Raw genomic sequence first — 23,628 nt, forward strand, 5'->3', positions numbered from 1 at the left:
GTTGGTTTTGGTTTAGGGTTTTTTTTAGGTGCTTAGGGCAACACAGAAGAACAGAAAAAGAAAATATGAGATGCTTGCATGCCTGTATTTCATACCAAGGAAAGACAGTGAATAGGTGTGTAACGTAACAAATATTAGTGAACACTACAAATGAACTTCACAAGGATTAGCTGGAGAAAGGATACAACCAAGACTTCCAAAAAAAAGAAGGAAAGCTAATATAAGCAGTAACAAAACCTGCTGGTAGGAAACACTGGCAGGCATTTTTGCCAAATCTTAAAAGTACAATTTTTATTAAATCTTATTGTATCAGTTTCCATGCTTCAGAAAGATTTTATAATATCACATCCCATCCTTCTTAACTCTTAAAATGTTTTCACAGTGCAGAGGTTGGTTTGGGTAGTTATGACTTTCTGTTCTTAAAAGGAAAACAGTCCAAGACAGTAACAAAAAAAAAATTGTTTTAAACACTCCCTCACATGTTCTGCCACAGAACTTCTGGTCCAAGGAAAAAGAACACTGTAGAAAAACAGTTTAAAATTACATTATCCTTGGATGTCTTGGATTTATGAGACTATTACTGAGTAGGTTATGAGACCTTTCATTAGTCTCAGTATCACAGACAAAAAATGTATCACTTTGGTTAAGTAAATATTGCACAAGCTTCGTAAGACAAGAAAAATCTGGGTATGAGCATAGATTTTGGTTCTAAAAGTTCTCTTTGAACTGCTGTACCAGTTTGGTTACCAGGCTGGTACACTGCCCCCTTGGTAACAATGAAATTACAAACTATTTATCTTAGAAGGATTGATTTCCTTATTTTACGTCCAGTACATTTTGGCTGGATTTCTGCTACTCTTTGGAGGTTTCCCAGCAGAAACTTTAAATCAATTACCACTGATCCAAAAAAAAGCCTCTGTCTGGACTTTAACCTAAACCAAAGTTTTTTCACATTCCAAAGCACTGATTTATTCACAAGTTTTAAGTAATACTCAAACACTTCACACCTCTGATTTAATAAGCTTATCTGCTTTATTTTTATTTTAAAAGTTTGTTGGTACACCCACCTGTAGAGACTTCTGATATCAACTTAATTTCTACAGCTTTTATGAAACTAAACTGTCAACAAGACAATTTGATCCTTTTGGGATCTGATCCTTGGATTTTTATGATTATTTTTAACAAAGTGGGCTGATAGAGGAGTTGACGACAGGAATGGGACTTCCTCATAAAAATCCAGATGAAAAGTTGCAAGTGTCTATTACTAAACACATTAGCAGCTCTGATGTAGAAACTGAAAGATCCTAGAGACATCAAATCTGTAAACTCCTGACAAAGAAGTTAACACTAGATATTCACTTTAACTTCTACCAAAAAGTACAAAATAATAATATATGAAAAAAAAAACCCACAAAAGAAGTATTTACCACAGGAGAACCCATTCAACAGACTTCAAATAGAAGGACAAAATGATTATGTCCACCAGCTGTCTGCTTCCTAGTAAGCGATATATTAGCTACAATTATAAAAAATATTTTTAGTTATAAAAAGTATCAGTTTAGTTATGTAGTTTTATTTTTATCCATATTTCACAATTCCATGATTCTGTCCACTTGGCCCTAACTTGCATTCTTCTACAAACAAGGCTACACCATCCAAAGCTATGCCTGAATAAATTGGAGATGCATTTTTTCACTTTATTGAAGGCAAAAATAAGCACAGGTATGTATGAGTGAACACACATGGCAAAACAACTTTGTCTTTACTCAGAGAAGAAACATGGAAGGTTGGGAGATTTAGCTATTATTTTAAAAGGAGTCCATTTTTATTTCGCTTCTTTTTGCCCAGTTATTACCTGATGTACTGTATTTTTATACTATAAAAGCAGAAACGAGTCAAAGAGTTCAACTCACACAGAGTGACCAGAAATTACCTGAATCTCAACAAGTGAAGCAGTCACTTGCTCAATGCCTGGCTGCTACCTACCTTTTTTCCTAATGTTTTCATGGAAACAGTATCAGCCTGAATAAAGAAAAGATCCTGTACTATTTTCTATAAAACTTCAATTACCTTATTTTGATTAATCTGATCACTGTTCCCATGGAAATTAAGTTTAAAGGCAGCTGACTGCCTCCAGCTAATAGTGATCTCTTTACTTACAGATTTCAGTTTCTGGCAATTGAGCAAGTCTCAAAAAATCACTTTGGCTTCAGAAGTAACACTTTAAGTTTATGTGGCATTTCATGAGGAGTAACACCTTGCATTACACTTTTTTAAAATGTAATAATTTTGATGGAAGCAAAATGACTCATTGCTTCAGTGGTAATTACTCCAAATACGAATGCAAACTATTGTCAGTCATCAAGAGGCTTTCTTATAGAGCATTACTTTCCCAATAATTTTCAGCCTTAGGTAAGCAGAAAGCACGTGGCAAGTTTGTATTTTGGTATATAAATTAGACCATTACCTACAAATACTTTGCATGAGACGAGTACTGAAATTCTAGCACTCCTTCATATTTGTTCTGTACATAAAACCCAAGCAGAAAGCTTCAAAGATTAACTAGAGATCAACATTCCTCTCAGAAAATGAGAAAAAGAATGAGCAAAAGAAAAGTCTTAAATTTCCTCCATGCAGATTTAGTATATCTTTGCAGATTCAGTATCCTGTCACATACTCCCCACTACCTACTGATAGGTAGTTCTTTAGAGCTGAAAACTGTATCGTGTTTTACCAATAGGAATTAAGGCAAGATTTGACCAAACCTGTTTCAACAAGAGAACAAGGACATCTTTACAAAAATTAAGATTTCCTCAATCTCTGATGATCTGGATTTGAAGAATGACAAATAACTGCCACCTATTATCTAATTCATCATTATTAATGACTTCAACTATAGTAAATTCCTTCTCCTCTTGCCAGAAATAGCAAAAGTTTCCACACCAGCACAACAGACCACATCTGTGCACTGTTTGGACAGTCTGCATTACAAGAGTGATCGCTTTACTTGTGCTGTGAGGAGCCTTTGCTTGCTTTCTCTGACTGAAAGATGTAAACTATAATGTACAAAGCAACCTTGCTTGATTCTCCTCTAAAGTTTGAAGAACAATTAATTTTCATTGGCCATGAATTGTTATTGGCTGTCAACCACCTCCTCCACACTCACACTTCCTCCCCCAGATGTCCAGGTGGTAAATCCTTACTCACACTGCCTTTTCCTTCATTTTTCCTATCTCCAAGGTAAACAGCACTTCAGACCTCCACATGAATTTAGAGACCTGCAGTCTATTCGCTTTACTGGGGAGGCACAGCTTTTAAAAGATAAATATGGTTGAGAACTTAGCAGTAAAGAACCTTAAGGTCTTCATATACCAAAGAAGCATTTTTGTGACTGAGCTATCAGATTCAATGAGTCCACCCACTCTAAGGTGGCCCATACATCTCTCCAACTCTCCAGTGCTTTCCCTCAAAACCACAACCCTCTCACATCTGTTAGATAACTGAGGTTAGGTACAAAACCCCAGTCCCACTTCCTCTTCCAGTGCATTTTCCAGGTTTGCTGTTCTTGGGTAATGGAGCACCTCTGAGCTCCTTCTGAGGTGGCTGGTTTTGTCTGCCCTGAAATCAGAAACCACTCTCACCACTGCCTTAACAGGTGCAAATATATTAGCCACCAAAATCCCCTCACAAACACACGCTGCTCTCTTCCTCTTCTATATAATGATTGACAGGAAAAAAAAAAAAGTGTTGAGACACACAGAAAATAGACAAATTGAACAATAAATTATGAAGATTGTATAAATATTAGTTCTAGAGAAAGTATATATGAAGAACAAAGCAATGGGAAAGTAAGTAAGTTTTGTATGTCCAGCAAAAAGTATTTCAATGTCAAACTTGAAGGGCAGAAGTAGTTAACATATTGTCATCAGCCTTCCATGCAGAAAGCCAACTCTATCTCAGTATGATCTCCAATATTCATTTTTTTATCATGTGTCATGCTCAGTCTTACACTATCTGATACATCCTCCTCAGCCACCATCTACTTTTCAGGCACACTCAGAGATGTCATTCCCTCCGTTTATGGGTCACCCCCACCAAAAATACAGAAAAATACATTCAGAACAATCCATTGTCACACCCAACTGATATAATCTGAAGTCCATTTTCTCTACACTCCTATGGGAAGAAGATCCAAATCTTTGGATGCCTGAGCTTCTGCCCAGGCAGGAGCATTCACCATTTGGATGCACGACACAAGAGGTGAATGCACGTGATCTGGGCAGCACACACCTGGATGTTAGCTGCAGAACAACTGACATATCACACAGTAGGGGAAAGCTGCACCATATAAGCTTTCACAAATGCCAAAATAACCTGCACATCTCTTCCCACGTACAGTCCAGACTGAAGATTTAGTACATCATCTGCAGGTAGTTGATTTTGTCACTGAGGATGTGTCAAATCAATCCCTTTTGCTTTGCCTCATCAACTTAGTTTTTGTAAATATTATCTTTGGTTTTTTTATTGCCAAAAATGGAACCACAGTATACTGAAACCATTCACATTTACATACTGAAAAATCTTGAGTATTCACACTGAAAATTTCCAGTGCTTCTATACCACAGTGACTGTAAAATTTGGGCTCTGTAATCATGTAATTCAATTTACATGCCAAAGAAATTTCACCAGGATATACTTGACTAGTTTATTTTTGGTATGTTTTTGCAATTTACATGGTCAACCTCTAGCACATAGAAAATGTACATTCTTAGAACTTCAAGTCAAATCATATCCAGGTGAAACCAGGAAAATTAGCACAAATTAAGGTTTTGCAGGGCCAGCTACCTAAAATACTATGAAGTTACAATAAAATGATTCACCACGTATTCCCTACCTTTGCAGTAGCCTTTTTTCCTAGTTCAACACATAGCTTTTTGAATGTACAAACTCCTCCCTATCAAGAGAAAGAGCAACACCACTTGCTGTGGCTTCTTTTTCATAATGGAAAGTACAGTACTGAGTTGGCCAAAAACAATCAGCAAACTGCAGTTGGTTATGAAATGCTTTGGTAGCTGTGCAACAGAAAAGTTTACTCAACTCTTGAGCATTACATCCACAACCAGAAATGTGTAAGGCAACAGTGGGAGTGGAAGCTTCATCCTGGAGCTAAACAGACAAACAGTAAAACGTGTCTGGTGCACTAACAGCAAGCAAACGCACATGGAAATTCTTGCAGCTCCTCTAAAAATAATCCAGAGGAGTAGTTAGAGCAGATCTTTACTTGTCTTTTCTAAAAAATACCCAAGCTGAGCATGTGTACCATTTCAGGTATCGGCTATGTCAGTGCTCATAATTACCCTAAAGGATCTACCCTTCATGTTTCTATTCCATAAATCTCTACAGAATTAATGGGATCTCTGCTATATAAAAAGGAATGAGACAGCTGAAGATTTTTGGTAAAATTTGAGAGAGTCATGTAAGAAGACAAGGAAGTAACAAATTTTAAACACTATCCAGAACCAGTTTTCTCTTCCAAACTGTCAACAACAGTTGTGGATTCCCTCTTCTCTGTACTTTGTAAACTAAAATCTAATCAACAGATTCCTTTGTGAAGAAAAGGGACAGCAAGAACAGTTGCATCAGTGTTTGCTGGTTTTACTAACTACAATAGGAATGTAATGTAGGGAACAATCCAGTATTTGCAGGGGAATGGATTGGATGACCTAATACAACTTTTCCATTTCTAACTTCTTAGAACAGCTCAGGCTGATTCAAGTTCTCAAAGAGATTTCTATCCAACAATACTGAATGAAGAGAACTCAAAGACAAGGTTTGGGGCTTTTTTTTTTCCTTCTTCTTTTTTTCTTTTCAATATTAAGAGAGCCAGAATAGCAAACCATATGCTATAGTATACAACAATGAAGAAAAAGCTATAGTAATTAAATACCCATAAAACGTGGAAAATTGATACAAAAAGTAGAAAGTTCCTTTTGTACTTAAGTCTTTCAATAATCTTGGAGCATTTTATCCATTTTGTAACTTAGGAAAAAAGCTCTTTTATAATATCTGAAATTATTAAACAGTAAGGTAAGAAGATCAGTGTAGAAACTTTCCTTAAGTGATGTGTTAAAATAGAGAAATATCAGTGTTAATTAGTAGTATACCCATGTTCGTTTTCTTCCTACACTGCCACATACCAGGATCACAACATCCTTGGCTCAAAGCTAGTGCACACTTTTTCCTTTCTTTTTTCTTTTTTTATTACAAAATATGTGTCATCATTCTCTGTCTGCAGAATTAAAAACATTTGTCTTTGCAAGTACAGTTGACTTTAAGAAGTTACTGCTAGGAAAAACAGTCTTTCAAATAAGACACCAGAACTCAGAAAGAAAGATTTGGCACTCCCGAAGTCTTGTAACAAAGAAAAACTATGGCAGATGGGGTTCGTTCTTCTGCTCTTTCAGGTCTCTTCCAAAAAGGCTAGGGACTCTCTTCTCTGAAACTTGAGAGGATAATGAACAGTCCTTCTAAAAATGCATTAAAGGTCAAACAAATACCATGGGTTTCACATACAGTTAAGCCCATCTTGAGGCAGGTATATGAACTAGATAACATTTTGAAAGCTCTTCATACCCTACTTCATATACTACAACTCCACAGAAATCAAAGGTGAGGTTTGAAAGCCTGTGACATACACTGGGTCAGACCAGATGCTCTTAATGATCTCAGTTCTTGTAATTAAAAAACTTTGTCTCTCAAATGAAATTAATATATTGTTTTAAAGAAGGGCAACTAGTGAACACTAAAGATGTAGTTTTGAGATTTCAAGAATGACATCTATTTTAAGACAGTGTGAGGCTTAATAGGACATTAAAAGAAGCATCAGCAGGGTCAGAGTTTCATGTATATTTAATATTTGGACCTACAGAGCACAAGATAAATAATTAAGATGGTTGGAATATTTCAGCACCCTCTTGTTGTAACTGCAATAAAGTGACCATTCCTTGATCCCCTTTCTCATCTTTATTTTCTGTTACAGTGAGAAAGTCCAATCCACCCTGCAACAACAAACAACATGGTAACCAGGGCATGCAACCAGGAGAGCTGCTACGAAAGCCAACTGCTCCACACTGAAAGCATACTCCAAGTGAGTAAACCAGTTAACTGCTGTCTTCTTTTGGAATAAGGGGCAAAAGGCAGTAAGTGAAGGAGTTTGAACAGCTTTAGGTTTTGGCTCGATAAAAAATTAGAACAAGTGTTGGAGTGACAATGTTTCACAGATCCACACTCATTTTCTAGCCAGCCTTCTTTAATTCCCAAACCAGAAAGAAACCTAATTTAGCAACTGACCTAATGTTTTGCTTAGATGCACACCACTGTCAGCCTACATCAGAAGGACGACTGGTATTCCTCTTACAGTGATCTTCTGAGCCACCTGCACAGACAGCTGCAGCAAAGCCGCAAGGAGTCTGGGAATTACAGCACTTTAGAAACTTTGATGAAATTCTTTAGGCAAGCAAGTATTGCCAAGCACTGTTCCACTGTTTGTTGCTTTTGTGTATCAACTGCCAGAAGGCACTTATGTTTACTTTTATATGTAAATTCTCAGATATTTTGAAAAGTATCACCAAGCACTTGACCAAGTATCAACATTATTACATCTTTTTCCAGAATAAAATAGCTAAAGAAATGGGAAAATGTGAGTCTTTCAAACCTACTTAGAAATAATCCCTATTTTAAGCTTCCTCTAGATCAGTAATTGACAAGGGTTAACAAATTCTGTACAAGTCTGCATATATTCATGGCATGGGTTACTACCATCTACTGACTCATTTGAGACCTCAGAATTTCTTTCCAGCTTGAATTAGGTCTGTACTGGGGATTGACGACATATTTACCATTTTGTAGGAGTGGAATAATTTTAACCAGCTGATTGGTCCCATTTTTCAGCTATACACAATTTTCAGATTATTGGGGTAGCTCTGTGTACTCTGACGGCACGCTTTGATTTCTTGTTGCTGATCATTTTTGTAGCATAATATTTTACTCAAGTATTCGTCCAACTTATTTTAGGCTGTACTTTAGTCCAGCATATTTATGAGCAAAACACAATATTAAATGGAGACAAGCCAATAAAAGAAACAGCTTACTAGAATTTCAGTTGACTTTGTTAAAGGAAATTATTTTAAATTAATGTGGCTACTGAACTCTTGCCATACTTGACCTCAGAAAATATATTCCTTCTAATTTTTGCTGTGAACATTTATTTATTTAAGCTAAACTCCAGGTCTTGAATGTTGACCATAAAGAAGTGTCAGATTTCCTGCTACTATTTCGTACTCTTTTTTTCCTAAACAAGGGCAAACAACATATGTTTGTTGCATTAGCATTACACTGCCAGAACATCACTCTTAAATGAAATCATCTATGTATTTTTGGTAAAATCTTATTTAACAACTTCCACCCTGACAGAAACAGACTTAAAACAAGGCTGTTTTGTTTTCACTGAGCAACAGTTTGGTCACAGGTTTACTAGATGGCGCTCAAAACATTTTTCCATATGCTCTTCTCAAAGAGAATCTGACTTAAATGTGGTTTACCTTCACCAGTGAATGAAGGCTTTTTTCACCAAACATATCCCAGAGGAAGGTCAGGTCTTCCTGGCTGTCCACATGTGGCTGCAGCTGGGCTGGCAACGCAGCCAGCAGCTCGTACAGACCTATAAAATGAAAATAAAACACAAAGTGTAATCTAGGGTGATCTCATTAATTTCACTTAACAGTTCTGTGTAATTGGCTGCCTGGACCATGTCATTTTAACTGAAGAGGGAGTCTGGAGTATCCGGCACAACATTAACTTGTAGAACCAAAAGGAACATTTAGAAAAAATTACTAAGAAACAAGTATTAGCAGCGTACTTTTTACCTTGTCACAGTTGTCAAGCTTCTACATCCATATATATTTACACAAGGTTATGCAGAAATTCATAAAGGTTTTGAAAAAAGGACAAACCCAGAAAAAAACATACATTCCTTTGCTTAATCGTTATTCCATTTCCCTTGATGTTAGCCAAAGAGTGAAATGAGTCATGAATAGGAAAAACTTCCTTAAAAGAACAGAAACTGGATAGGGTGGTCCATTAAAAAAAGGTTCGTGGTTTCTCTAAATATTTCTTGCTAATATATTGCTTAATATTTTTTTCAATTCTGTGTTCAGCAAGGATCCACAGCAATAGAAAAGCAACTTCTCTGTTTTGCAAGATTAAACTTTTAAAAACAAAACCAACACAATTTTCCCAGACATACATACACCCAGAAATATTTCAATAACATTTTTAATTTTCAGGTATTTGAGATTCTCTCTAGGGTTAAAGCAACTGCTGTTCTCCGTTATTTGCGGCACACCTCAGCAGCGGTCTCTGAGGGGCAGACAGTAGCACACTGTTCCACAGTAGCGTACAGCATAAAATATCCATCGTGCATACAGGCCATCAAAGTGCTGTCCAAAAAATGTAGCAACAGTGTTTGCAGCAGTCCTCTTTAGGGAGGTAACCTGGAATGAGCTGATATCAATTCATAGCACATGTTTAATTTTCCAGTGGGATTACTCGGGGTAAAAAGGACAAAATGCCTTTTTCTCCTGTCTGCTGTCTACAAAAACACCAATAGTCTCCTGGGATCCAAGATACACGGTCCTGTTATTATTTTTAGTCTGAGTAAGTGCTGCTGTTCATCACAAGAACAGATTTACAACATATTCTACTGGTAAAAGAACACTGTTGTAAATTACAGGCTACATATTGTTATTATGCTTATTATCTCCTTAAAACTTATAATTTAGAATATTTATTAGTAAACATAATTTCACAACCTTTTCGGGCAGTACATATCCCTTTCAACATTACATACATCACCTTTGGGTTCTGATTATTTACATTTTCATCTTTTTAATGCCTCTCGGTAAAATATTTTGGGGAAAAAAGCTCTTTCCAGATATATTCTTTTTGTGCTCCAAGCATTTTTTGGTGGTTCGTATTCATTTATCTTAGAATCCTGCTTTTATTTAAATTTGTTCTCGTTTTTGCTTCAGAAATACTGCAAAAAGAAGATACAACTCAAACCACTACAATTTTGCAGACAGAAAAAAAGACCATCAAGCTTTGCCTAGCAAGATACAATCAGTGATTGAGCTGACACCCTGAGAAAAGAGGTATGAACGGGATTTGTGGCTACAACATCCCACACAATTAGAACTTCAGAACTTAGCAAAAACGGTTGTTTTTATCACACAGTTTATGAAAACATTTTTATTTAGAAAATTTAAAAAAACATTTATTTTCTCTTAGAAAATTAAAACATTTATTTATTTTCTTTCATTTAGAAAATTTAAAAAATTCTTTACAGTTGGCCACTTTTCTTACTGCAAATATATTTACCTCAAAATAACCTGAAGGTTGTCAGGAAATGGAAAAGAAATCTTCAATGTAACTTGCACTGTGGCATAACTGCTTAGCAACAATTCATGCATGTCATTCAGAAGAAAGAAAATAGTAACTTCAGCCACTTCCTTAAAATAAAAGACGTGTAACAAAGTAAGCTTTCTTTTCCTTGGTCCATCAGATCTGCTTAAATTCCACATGTAATCAACTATAAAACTATTCTCTCCTTGTAACTTGCTCCTCAAAGCTTTGACAATCAAATCCCTAGTGAAAAATAAAATGAAAGTTTGTATTTCCTGATGGATTAACTATTAGTGACACAGGGAGGGACTGAATCTGCCCATAATGAGACTTTGGTTTTACACACAAAACTCCCAGAGAAAAACCCTGCCTGCCAGCACTCCAGGAGTGCTGAACCCTGCAGGTGCTCACACACATGAAGGTTTCACATCCGGCTCAAAAGTTTCTGTGGACTATACTTACTTATATATCCCTGAATTGCCCATTCCAGAGAAATGGGCGTCCATGTCCCTAGTGCGCTACTCCAGCTTCCACAGCAATGCACTCAATCCGTGCAACTCTCCTGGGGAAGTAGAGACAATTAGAGAGGTGCTGACTGATTTTATCCAATATCATAGCCATGTTTCTAGTTCTTCCCTGCTTTGGCTCTAGAGTCCAGTGTTTATAGCTTTCAGCCAGAAGGAAATGAGAATCCAGCCCTTCTCTGCAGCAGTGGAAACTGAGGACTGTGCCATGCAGTGTCCTGGAGAACAGCATGCTCTTGCTCTTCAGACTCCTCCCGAAATGGAACACTATGTAGCCGGGAATTAAAAAAACAATCAAGGAGCCAGGTAAAAATCAGGCAGAAGGAGGACTTAATGTAGTAACCTGGGGAGAACACAAAACAAAGATCTAGAACATGTTTAAAGTTAAATTTGTGTAATTCCAGATCACCTGACTCAGCTCCAGAAGGTAATGGCAGAAGGTGGTAGCACCTGTAAAGATTTACCTTTTCTCTTGTTCCTTCTTGTTCCTTCTGTGGTGCATAGAATCAAAAATTTTCAGATGAGCATTTTGATTTTTATATATTAAGAAATACAGTATGTGGATCTACACACACCTCCAAGTAAAACATTTTTTTTACTAGTGTCTAAATTACATGAAATGTGTTGTTATTCATTACACTGTGAAGAAACAGTGAAAATTGTGGCTGGCATGTGACTTTTACCAGCACATGGCATATGAAAGAAAGTGCTTTTGTGATATGGACAGGGACACAATAATTTGTCAAGTTAGTGTAAACTGGTAATGAAGTTGACACCACTATATTGGCAGCCAAACATTGGCCTAAGTTTAATTACCAAATCTCACAAATTGTCACATGCATCTTTCCTACACATGAAGGGCAGTAGCTCAAATTCCTGCAGCCCTGTAAGATCTCACTGTACACAGATGCTGCCATGCAGCAATAGAAATAATCTGAATTTCATAGTAGAGTGCTTCAGATCAACTTCAAACCTCCTGCAAAACTTGTAAGTAGTATCTCAGGTGGTTCTAGAAGTCAGAGCCAAAGGCCATGGAAAAAAAATGCAAGTTTAACAATGGTTTTAGTACTGCCAGGCTGTTAAAACCACACTTTCTTTTAATTGTTCCAGTAGCAATTATGTAGTCTGAAGGGATGCCATACCAAGGACTTTTGATTACTTCTAAAACCAAAAATTAACTTTCCAAAAGATCATAGTGATACCCCCTAAAATACAGATGGTTTTGCAAATTAAAAACACATATTCATCACATAAGCCCTGGAGTGAGATGTATCAGTACCTCCAAGTTGAATGCTATCACTGCCGGCCAGGCCTTGACTGTGCTCTTGGTCTCAATTTTGATGTTTCTCTTGAAGTCCCACCTTCTTGAGTCATATGGCATGCACGGACCTCACGTTTTTTTGAAAGGTGCCCACAATGTAAATAAACACAACCAAGAGCTTTAAAAAAACGTATCTACAAGTTGTTTAAATTAAAAAAAAAAAAAAAAGCAAAAAAAAAAAGTCCCGTTGTTTTTAATGCCTGATGTTGGCAGCACTCTGTGGAGTGTCTTGCAAAAAAAATTTTTTTTGCTTTTATTATACGCTGTTGCTATTCTACTAAATTTCTTGATTTTTTTTTTAGTCTAGTGTAAGTTTAATCAGCATTTATATTTAAAAGGAATCATGCACCCATTGGAATTAACTAGTATCAAAATATTTTGGGTGTCAAAATTCAGAAAACAGGACTTACACAAGAAAAACTAATTTATTTCAAATTTTAAAAGTAGGTAGTTTATTCCCAGAAGACCTGAGCATACATAAAAAAACCCCTAACAATGTGATTAAACATGGAGATGTAAGACAATTATGCAATTTTAAGAGGGGAAGTAAGTTTGATGATTCCTACAGCTCAGGGCAGGGGGAACCCTAACGCCCATCACAATGTAATCACACCTGAACATACCCAGATTAGTGGAACAGGAGCAAAAAGGGCCCTTGCTATGTTAAACAAGGTCACATAATCGAGTGGCAGTAACAGGAGCTAATTCCAGATAAATGAAGAAGCTCCTATTTTAGATACCAGCATGCTGCTATTTATATTCATGTAATATAAATTAGGTACAGTATCTAACACTTCCGTGAACTCAGTAAAACCCTATAGAATGAAACTCCTACTAAAAGCAGACAAGCATTGCACATGGGAATATAATTATAAAACTGTTGTAAGAGTGGAAGGGGGAGAGGGTTGTTTGAAGGTACTTACAGAGTCTATTAAATCTGATTGCCTGACTCAGCATAAAGAGATTTAAAAGTAATAAATTAACACTGGACAAACAATAAATTTTTCATAAAATTTAGTTCATTCAAGAACAGTGCCATAGGGAATTAAAATCCATTAACTAGATAGCTTTGCCTACAGAAATAGTCCATATAAACTACACACATGTAGATAACCTAAATCCACATACACAATCCAAAACTAAAATTTACAACAGTTTGTCATGGACAGAGAAACTACTCTGAAGCTTTTGGACTTGTTGCAAGAACAGGTAAGACAAAATGGCTGCAGAATAAGTCCTGTAGCATTCTGCCAGCTTGAACTAAGGTAATTTCAAGGGAAAATCCAGCTATGTTTGAAAATTCAGCACTGTCCCTGCCTAAAAGAGTAAGAGATAAATTTCAACTTTTTTTTTCAACACACTTAAGCAGTTACTGTCTTCAGAACATCTTCAGCTTTTTCTAAACTTAATTAATACAATTTAGTTTTATTTGATCTGAAGACCAGAATGTAGAATAATACCAATTCCAATTTAAAAACGTGTGCACTAGATTTGCACAAGTAATCAGACTTAATAGTAAGAAGCAATGGAAACCTTTTAAATCAGAAACAACAGGACATTAAAAAATTTTTCCAGTTTTAGAAAATTGCTTCCCTTGTAGTGTTATATTCTACAGAAGACTGCTTGTTCCTAGGAGGAGAATAAATGGCTAAGCAATTGATGAAACTGTTCCCAAACTGAACCACTCACACTGCAGATTCCAGATGCTCTACATTCTTGACATCAGAATGGAAAAATTTACTGTTAGTCTAGAGAAATTTAATATCACCATTCTTGTCATATCCTTCATAGCTTCATTATTAGGACAAGTCTGTGGAAGCTATAAACTAGTGCTAAATGATAAAAAATATGGGCTCTGCGTTCCATCACTCTTGCATATTACAAGAAAACACCAACTTCGTTTTGGTTAGCGTAAGGGAAGAAATGGAAACATGGATATGCCTTTGCTTTCATATGCTAATTAATTTCCTGAATTAGCATTCTGAACAATGATGCCAGACTTCAAATCTAGAATTTTTACAGCAACTGAGGGATAATAAACACTAAAGAACATATATCTGAAGGCCCAGAACAACACTGTAAAAATTTATTGTATTAATAAAATGGGACAAACCAACCTTTAAATTTTCCACTTTGTCAAAGGTAAAATAATCAGCACCATTTGCTGCCATTTATAACAAGCTGACATTTTTTCACATTTGAACTGTACTTTATGGTTCTATGAAGGCTCAGACGTTTGCCTTACACACAAGCAAGCAGCATTGCAGTACAAACACTTGTTCTGACATCCTTGCTGTTGAATAACAAAATCAGTCACTAACATCAAATAGTGAAAATTATTTCATTATGAAATTTGAGATTAGTATTTATGCACAGGTTCAAATAAGAACATACGCAGTATGTCTGCACATTAGGATGGACACACTGCACTGTCCTATCAGACTCCAGCTGTAAAAAGACCACTATGTGCTCAAATTTATGTACTCCAAATAATTCTTTTTTTATGTTCTCTTAAGTAATTCCACTGAATATATGGGCTTGCTGACACTACAAAAAGTTAAAGATTAACAATTTTTCTCTGCAGAGCCAGATGGATTAACTCGTTCCAATAAGTACCTTTTTTTAAATTTTGCAGTTTAGTGTTTCTAAAAAAAAAAATTAATTTTCAAAGTTACAGAACACCGAGTAACTAGATAATCATGACATGCAAGTGTGATCGGCATCTTGGGAAAAATACCTGTTTTGATTTATTTGCTAATTCACAAAAAAAAAGTAAAATGCTGAAATCCTTACAGATGGCAGAGCAATATAAATATCAGTGTTGCATATTTTTTCTAATTAAAAAAAGACTTTTACTGTAAGAGTCCTCAAAGAACAAGACCACATATTCATAAGGGCAATAGTATTGTAACTTAAAAGTTGTACCTAATTTTTATTCCTCCAAGCTACAGTAAATTTGTTAACCCACCTTAAAACAACGTTATGACAGAAAATGTTGAACAAGTGATCATTTAAACCCATCACTTTTAAAAATATTATTTCCTTCAAAATGGAAAAGTCTTTAGTTTTGGAACTTGGCTCCTGGAGCTAAAGAACATGCAGTTGTTTGAAACAGTTATTGGTCTTTTAGGATTTGTCTCAACATGTGTATTTCAGATTTAACATACCGCATACTGTTAACGTTCTGATGTGAGTTAAAGAGTTGATCTCTATTTGCATCCATACAGAGCAAGCCTGTTGCTGCAAAGTTCTTGCTTGTACGGCTCATCAAAGCTGTGTCAAAATCAAAACCCCTCAAAAATGTAGTTACTAGACACTGTGTCAACATGGATATTTTCGAAGTTCATAAAATGTACTTTATGAGTATTCAAAAGCTTACCTATTATCTGCAAGAATAACACATACATAAAACTGATTTAAAGTCACCCATCAAGGACAAATTAACAAGCAGCTTGTGGACAACTCATACAAAAATTTGATATTCCTTTTTTAAAACAACAACAAAAAAAATCCTGGCTCCTCCAATGAAGCCTGCACACTGTGGCACCTTGAATAACCTTGACTAATTGACTGGTCCTTTCCATAGACATCAGCTTGGCAAGTCTTTAGTGTTTCTATCTAGATCTTCATCAGCCCTAGAGGAGGCAATAGCAAGTACCTGGCAGGCGGTCAGGAAAGAACTCATTCCAGCACTAGGAAGGCACTGGACACACTGGCCACGTTTAACTCTTCAGTCACAGTTTGCGAGATTGTAAGAGACTTGTCACTGGGGAGGGGCAGCAAGGAGTACTACACATAGCATTTTACACCAGCAAAAGGAGAACACAATATCTCACTGAGAGAATAAAGACTTCAAACAATAGAAATCTACACTATTTTCAAATCAGTTGTGCCGAAGAATAATGGAAACACTATTTGATTACCATGTATCTCAACCTCCCATGGTCAAGATACATGCTAATCATGTATCTCATACAGAATATATCTGTCACGAGAGGAGAAGAACTCCTGCAATCCTAGGCAGTACTGATGCCTGAAATTAAATCAGTATATTATTTCAGTCTTATGATTGACTGTAGGACCTAGTTTAGGAATTAACACTCAAAAAAAGTGATGCCAATACATCAATCAGTCATATACATACAGCCACATACACTTGATATAAAAGTTTACAGAAGAATATAGGAATTTACACAAATTTAAAAAGTCAAGTATATTGACAGACTGAGGAAGTTGGGGCTGTTCAGCCTGGAGAAGAGAAGTGTGCACAGAGACCTCCTAGCAAATTTCCAATATCTGCAGCAGGCCTACAAGGAAGGCTGGAGAGGAACTCTTTGCCAGGAACTGTAGAGATAGGACAAGAAGTAATGGTTCAAACTGAAAGAGGGGAAATTTAGGTTAGTGCAGGGAAGAAATTCTTTGTGTTTAGATTGGTGAGGCACTGGTACAGGCTGTTCCCAGAAGCTGGGGCTGTCCCATCCCTGGCAGTGTTCAAGGCCAGGTTGGATGGGGCTCTGAGCAACCTGGCCTAGTGAAAGGTGTTTGAAGTTAGATGTGTTTGAAGGGGTTTGAAGTTAGATGATCTTTAAGGTCCCTGTCAGTCCAAACCATTCTATGATCCTATATCATCACCTTATCTTGAAAGTAAATTTAGGAAAGCAAACTATTTGAAATAATTAAATTATTTCATAGTTTATATTTAAGACTAGTATGTTGCTTTGAGGTGGTTTTTGTGTTTGTTGGGTTTTTTTCTAAACCTATGTGTTATTAAAAAAACCCAAACATTTTTGAACCCTGTATTTCACAGCAGGCAACAGCTAACAGGGAAGCTTTTCATTACCTCTTAGTAGTAATAAATTGCCTTTTGATTAACAGGTTTAGTTCTTTTAAATCAGCCAAGATTTGATGTGATATTGGGCTGAGAAGCCACAGAACCTTCCATCCGACACTAAATGCACACAATATGTCGGCTCTGCTGGCTAACCTGGATGCTGGCACAGCTACACTTGAGCAGGACAGCACGGCAGTCTGCTCTCAGCAAAGGACACCTGGCATCACTAGAACTGTCACCCACTTGTGTAACTACAGCTTTTGGTCCAACAAACAGAGACATATATAACAGAGCCTCTGCTTAGAAATAGTATAGGCTATTGTGCTTCCAAATTTACTACAAAACTACACACTGCTCACCAAAAAAAAAAAGGGGGTAAAATTGTTTCAGCTGCCATATCATTTGGATTTAAATTTGTGTCCAGAAACTGGAACAGGTTTGAAGAGTTTACCCATCAGTAAATATGCTTACACACATTTTCTGATTCCACACTGCTGAATCAGTCTAGCATAATATAAAATATTAACAAAAACCAGAACCGTTTAGAGACATTTCATTTCACTTTGAACAAATTTTCCAAGTCACCATAAATATGTTGATACCAAAATAAATACCCTTTCCAACACCAGCAAGTTATATTTTTAAAAATTAAATCAGATTGCAGTTAAAGCTAGCCATACATCTCATACTTTCCCAAATCTTTCAAATTAATGTTAGCCTAAAAGCCATTTAATGCCTCTGGCAGATGGAGATGGGGAGAAATCAAGAATGCAAGGATAAAATATTGGCTCTACTTATTAATTCAGTATAAATTTTGCCTCGGCCATCATATCCATTTTCATGTATATCTAGCCATATCTATGCATTTCAATGTGCTGAGGAATTTAAGCAGCCTTGAAATTGTGATGCAGCCAAGGCATTTACATACTACACTTGCTGCAGCACACCTATGCCTAAGTCGTAATCACGAGTGTAAAGCAGGCGAGTGAAGGCTTTCCCTCTGCTCTGTTTCCACCACAGATGCCAGTGGGGAAGCAAAGGCAGTTTGGAGCAGGAACCAATGACCCTGCAAGCCTTTGCCCTGGCAGCCTCCAACGGAAGAACAACTCCCAGAAATCTTTCCTTCATTGCTCTCCTAAATTCCTTTTCTCTTCATCTCATAACAATGAGCGCAGATCCTTGGCCACCATTTTATGTTGCTACGTTCTTTCAACAGGGTGTAAAAATAGAACTCTCTTGATTTCTATCTCTCTCCGAATCCTGAAAACAGGGTTAAAAGTCTGAAACAAAAATTTTAGCACTTCAGGTTAATTTGTGCTTCTTCCACTATAGATGTTTCTGATGTCCCCCTTTCAGCTTAGCCAACTACTTAGCTTTTTGTACATATTATTGTTTTTTTTATCTACCTTTTTATCCTTTTCATTATCAAATCCTCCTAGAAAACATCATGTTGAAACTGACATGCTGATCAAAATGCATTAATATAGTAGTAAATAAAGAGAAGACATCTATATGAAAGCAATAAAAGCAAGGCAGCATCTTTTTGGGCTCAGGTGGCTGAAAAATCATCTTTGAACTTCCCACTGCTTGCAGTGGTCCCTCACCACTGGGAAGCAAATCCATAAGGACTATCCTAGCAAAGTATTTCTACCAGCATTCAGCATACCCACATCAACAGCATGCAGCTTCAGAAGTCGAGATTAATTCTTAAAGAACCACAGAATACACTAATATAAATGCAGTTTGGAAAAATACCTAATGTTTAGAAAAGATTTCACATATCTATTTAGTATTACTACAAAACAGAGACGAAAACACAAAAGACAGGAATATTTTAAAGGCCAGGTGAACTTAAAATTTGGTTAGTAAAAAATGTGTTGCGCTTTTTTAATTAAAAACCTAACGTATTCAGTTTTGCAGTCCTGTAATACAGAGAAAACTCCACTATCTGGCACAGTGCTCACTCCTTTATGTGCTCAAGAAGAAACAAATGTTAGCCCTTGTACATTTTCTCTTTCTATAATTTACAATATCCAAATCCAAGAACTGCTTCTGACTTTCACTGTATATAAGCAACCTCGCACAGTTTTACTTGGTGCCTAAAGTTGGCCCATAAATGTGATTTTCTTGCTGACAACACATGAAACAAAAACATGAAGTCTGCTTTGCACATTCATGCACTGGTTTTTGAGAACAAACAGAAAAGCATTTTTAAACTTGTCAATTAAGCAAGCTTGATACAGCGTTGGGAGGAAAGAAATCTGCAACAAGTTTACGATGTTTTCACATTAGAACAACACTTAAAGCATAATGATGTCATCTTGGCTCCGCCAAAGTCAGCAACAAAGCTGCCATCTACTACGGTGAAGCCAGAACTGCAATTTTACACCTTCCTAAATATACCAGATAAGTGAATGCCAGATCTCACAGATTTGCTTTACCTGCAAAAATACAAGTCTTCTTGCTCAGTCTTCAAAAAATCTATGTGATGGGCTTGCACACAGAGGGCAAGCAGACTTTTGCAACACAGAAACTATGGAAAGCTTCTGACCCAGCCTGAGGCATGAGCTCAGCCTTCCATTCACGCTGGTTGCTTTAAGATAACTTTGACTTGACACTGACAGGACCACAAACCTTAAGGGTCACACAGATGTTAGACACAATGAGCAGCTTTTTAATTATTATTATATAAAAATACGTTTTCTATATGGCTAATGGAGAGTGGAAGAGAAAGAAGCATCTGCACATAAGCCTTTGTCCTTGTCTTTAGGTTAGTGAAGCATGATCAATCTGGTAAGGTATAAGATTAAATTAAAAGTCACTATATCGATCTGAATAAATTAAAACAAACATTTAAAAAAAGATTGAAAATAGTGTAGCCATGATTTTGATTTATCCTAGCTTAAAGCCTGGTAAATGCCCCTCAAAACAGATTTAAGAGCAATGGCTTGTGTTCAGAAGAAGATACAGGTTAAAACATGATATGACAAAAGCAGATATATGACAAGTGTATATGAAGAAAGCAGCTGCAAGTACATGGTGCCACTTCTAATAAGAGCTGTTGACAAAGCAAAAGCAAGGTAAAATGAACACAGTCAGGTAAACATTTAGTCTGATCAAACACAGCCCATCATGAACACTATCCTACTTTTCACAGCAATCTGATGCTTCAGACTATATAAAAAAAACTTAAAATCATTAATGTTCCCATACTACTGACTGAGTGTCCAGTAGTCCATGACATGGCAACTTTCAATATTCACATATGATGCATTTCTATTTACAAGTCCTGACAGAATTCTTTGTTTTTAAATCCAGGTTTACTTTTATTTCACCCAGCATCTGACAGACACAAAAAAAAGTTAGGCTATATTTTGTGTCATTGTATCTACAAAAGAAAGTCTTAGCAAACAGACTAAACAGAGTTCTGTCCCTACCCTAAAGGTCCCACTAAGTGACTTGCCAAGTGCCCAGTGCCCCAGACAGAGCAGTTTCACCTCATCACATGTCACAATACCAGTCTGTGCAGACAGGGTTAGAGGAAAACTGGCTTACCCACGCAGGAGCAACAGAGGTAGGAAAAACTTTATGCACATCACTATTTTTTAATCTAAGAGTGAGAGTAACAGTCGAAAAACAGAACTCCAGTTAGAAACCACCTGTATCATAACCAAGGTAGAAAGCACAGTTCGATGTAACCATACCAAAAATACTTCAATGCGTATCAGCCCCATCAAGAAGTATTGTAAAGAAAGTAGAAGAAAAAAAAAATTCTCTTTTCACTTCAAATGCAAATTTTTATTTAGAGAAACAACTTATAACCTGCGGCAGAAAAAAAAAGGATTTACAAGCAGTATTACTTAACAGCAAGATATTAATGGTCTGTATCATGTTTTACTATACATTTCATGGGACAATGGAGACACTTGAGTTTTAACACAGACCTTAATTATTAAAGGTATATTTGCAGCATCTTAGGGATTAAATAACACAGTAAAACATGCTTAGAGGCATTCTAACGCACAGTATTTCAAAATTAGGATTGTTTTCTACTTTTTGGAGCCCTTCTCTTTTTTTATTCGGAAAGTTATGTCCATGACTATTACTTTTAGACATATTAACAGTCATTAAAAAAACAAACAAGTAATAATTTTTTTTAAAAATTAAGGCCGGTTTTGAAAGGACACAAAAGAGTGCCTGATAAAGAAAGCCAAGGTCCAGAGTGGAAAATTAGCCCAGAGTAGACGCTGACACACCTTCCAAAACTCAGCTTTAGCATACTGAACAGCTTCAACTCACTTGTTTCCATGAGGAGAGGGAGAGAAAAGAAAGGTATGCAGAGATAGGGTTTGGCAAAGTCCCAGTCAAATCCCTTAAATACAGGAATAGGGAGACAAAAAAGCATATAAAACCCAACAACTCTCCTTCCCCATGGCAACAAATAAACAAACCCACACCCTAATTGTAAAGATTAATATTTTCATCTAAGATAAATTTTACGTGTAGGGAAAACAAAATCACTGCACTGTACAGTCTACTAAAAATAACAATCAAATGCAGTTCCTTATATACATACTTACACACATATTTTTGGATTCCTGACTTGAAATCTCCCTCCTAATTTTCCAAATCTGTTATTTCTGTCCATAAAAATATGTGGCACAGGGGTGGAAAGCAGGGATTTTTGTATTGTATTGCAACCTCAGCTGGATCACCCTTTTTTAACAAACACTCTCAAGCTAAAAAAACTAGCTTTAGTTATCCTAAACAGAGGGACAAAAATACTGGCAGAGGAGAATGTCAGCATAACAAGAAGATGAAATTTAACCTTTGAATATAACCTAATATTGCCACAAAGAAGGTGAAAACTATGGAAAGCTACATATCTGCAATCCCACTGCCTGCAGTCAGTGACAGGAACTGGGCTCTGACACGGAAGGCAAGCGAAGGAACAGAACTTGAGACAGTATTTTTCTTCTCCTAATTTGTTACAGAGTTGTCAAAACTGAATAGTCTGTGTTCAGAAATAACTCCACTGATAACTGTAACTCACAGAGGGGATAGTCTAGACTGCTGCAAATATTAAGGCATGCATGATATCATCATCTTTTTTTTCCCTCCTCTTCCTTTTTCAAGTTAACGTTGTAGGAACCATGCTAAGAGGTGAATCCAAATTCTTCAGATCCATCTAAAATATATGTTTAGAGATGTTCTTTTTCAGAGGTTGGGGATGGAGAGGAAGAAGGTGGTTTTCAAAATTAGTATATTTTATCTGTGGTGTTTCATGTATCTAAATTAACTTCAGGGAGAAAAGGTTATGTTTTAAGTCTTAAATTAGGAATCTGTTGACACCATAATTATCTTATTTGATGATTTCTTGAAATAGAGACTTAACAAATAAGATGTGGAGGAAACACGCCCCCTCCTTGGCCTGCGTACCTGTGTCACTTCCAGATCCAGTTGATAACGCTGGCATGATTTAGTCTGCAGAGTGTCACGCAAAAACCTCAAACCAGCACTGCAGCCAGAAGGCAGAAGTTTATTTCAGTTTAACTGCTTGCAGCCAAGTTGTCTACAAAGATTTATGTTATGTCCAAGCTTCTCCTAGAAAGAACAGAAACAGAATTTTACAATTAAGAACATTGTTAAATTGTATATTACTGCAGCTAACCAAATCAAATAATTATCATGAAATAAGCTTTTATTTAATATTCTCAAAACCAAGTGCTATGCATTTATTTATGGCTGCTAAGATTTTTGTTTCCCCCAGGTGAAACAAGTTTTGTTTTCTTCAGTCTAGCCTGTAATCCCATTCTGCATTAAGGATAATTTAACACATTTCTCTTGTGTAAATTATACTCTAACTCCATCATGTCAGGCATGTTGGAAATAAAGTCTAGGGGTATTTTATTAAAACTGTGAATAATTGAGGTCATTCAAATTTTCCTACTACTTATCTCAGGAAAATAAAATTGCTTACTAGCACAGTAATTTATTCAGTGTTTCTATTTAACCTCCTTTCAATTGTTTTCAAGTCATTTAAGATTTTTTTTGTTACCTGGAAATATAATCTAAATTTTAACTGAAGTTGTAAAAAGTAGGACTGGAGCAAATACTTTTCTAAGGTAAACAGCAGTTCGATTCGTGGAGTTGATGGAGCCATTACCATGTAAGGAATTTTTCTGTGATTCATTACGACAAAGTCAGTGTTTTTTTAACACATATTTTGTAATAATTGTACAAGTCTACTGATTGTAAATTTGGGGTCTTTCTTTTAACCACTTCTTGAGAAAAATTCAGAGCACATGTAACAAAAGTTAAAACTAATTTCAAATGTAAGTGAACATATTTGAATTCAAATATGTTAAAATATGAAACTGGAATGCAAACATACAAAAAGAAATTTCGAGTTAAGACAGAATATGTCTACTTAGAGCAGGGCAGGGACTAAGGTGTTTGCAGGGAAAAGGCAGGGAGAGGGGGAAGTAGAAGCT

General features: G+C 36.3%; 1 protein-coding gene across 9 annotated transcripts in view; it reads right to left on the minus strand.

Moving 5' to 3' along the window:
- The window catches only part of MPP7 (membrane palmitoylated protein 7), a 158,979-nt gene that overhangs the window by 92,269 nt on the left and 43,082 nt on the right, over positions 1-23,628 (minus strand). For all 9 annotated transcript variants that reach the window (XM_042044616.1, XM_042044620.1, XM_042044619.1 and 6 more), the window contains 2 exons: positions 22,574-22,738; positions 8,601-8,719 (listed from right to left, as the gene is read on the minus strand). In XM_042044616.1, coding sequence (XP_041900550.1) covers positions 8,601-8,719; positions 22,574-22,610 — 156 coding nt within the window. In that variant the 5' untranslated portion in view covers positions 22,611-22,738. The remainder of the gene's footprint in view (positions 1-8,600; positions 8,720-22,573; positions 22,739-23,628) is intronic.

The sequence above is a fragment of the Corvus kubaryi genome, unplaced genomic scaffold (genome assembly GCF_017639235.1).
Source record: "Corvus kubaryi isolate FWS band 111438036 unplaced genomic scaffold, C.kubaryi_AGA036_p1.0 37398, whole genome shotgun sequence".
Taxonomy (NCBI): domain Eukaryota; kingdom Metazoa; phylum Chordata; class Aves; order Passeriformes; family Corvidae; genus Corvus; species Corvus kubaryi.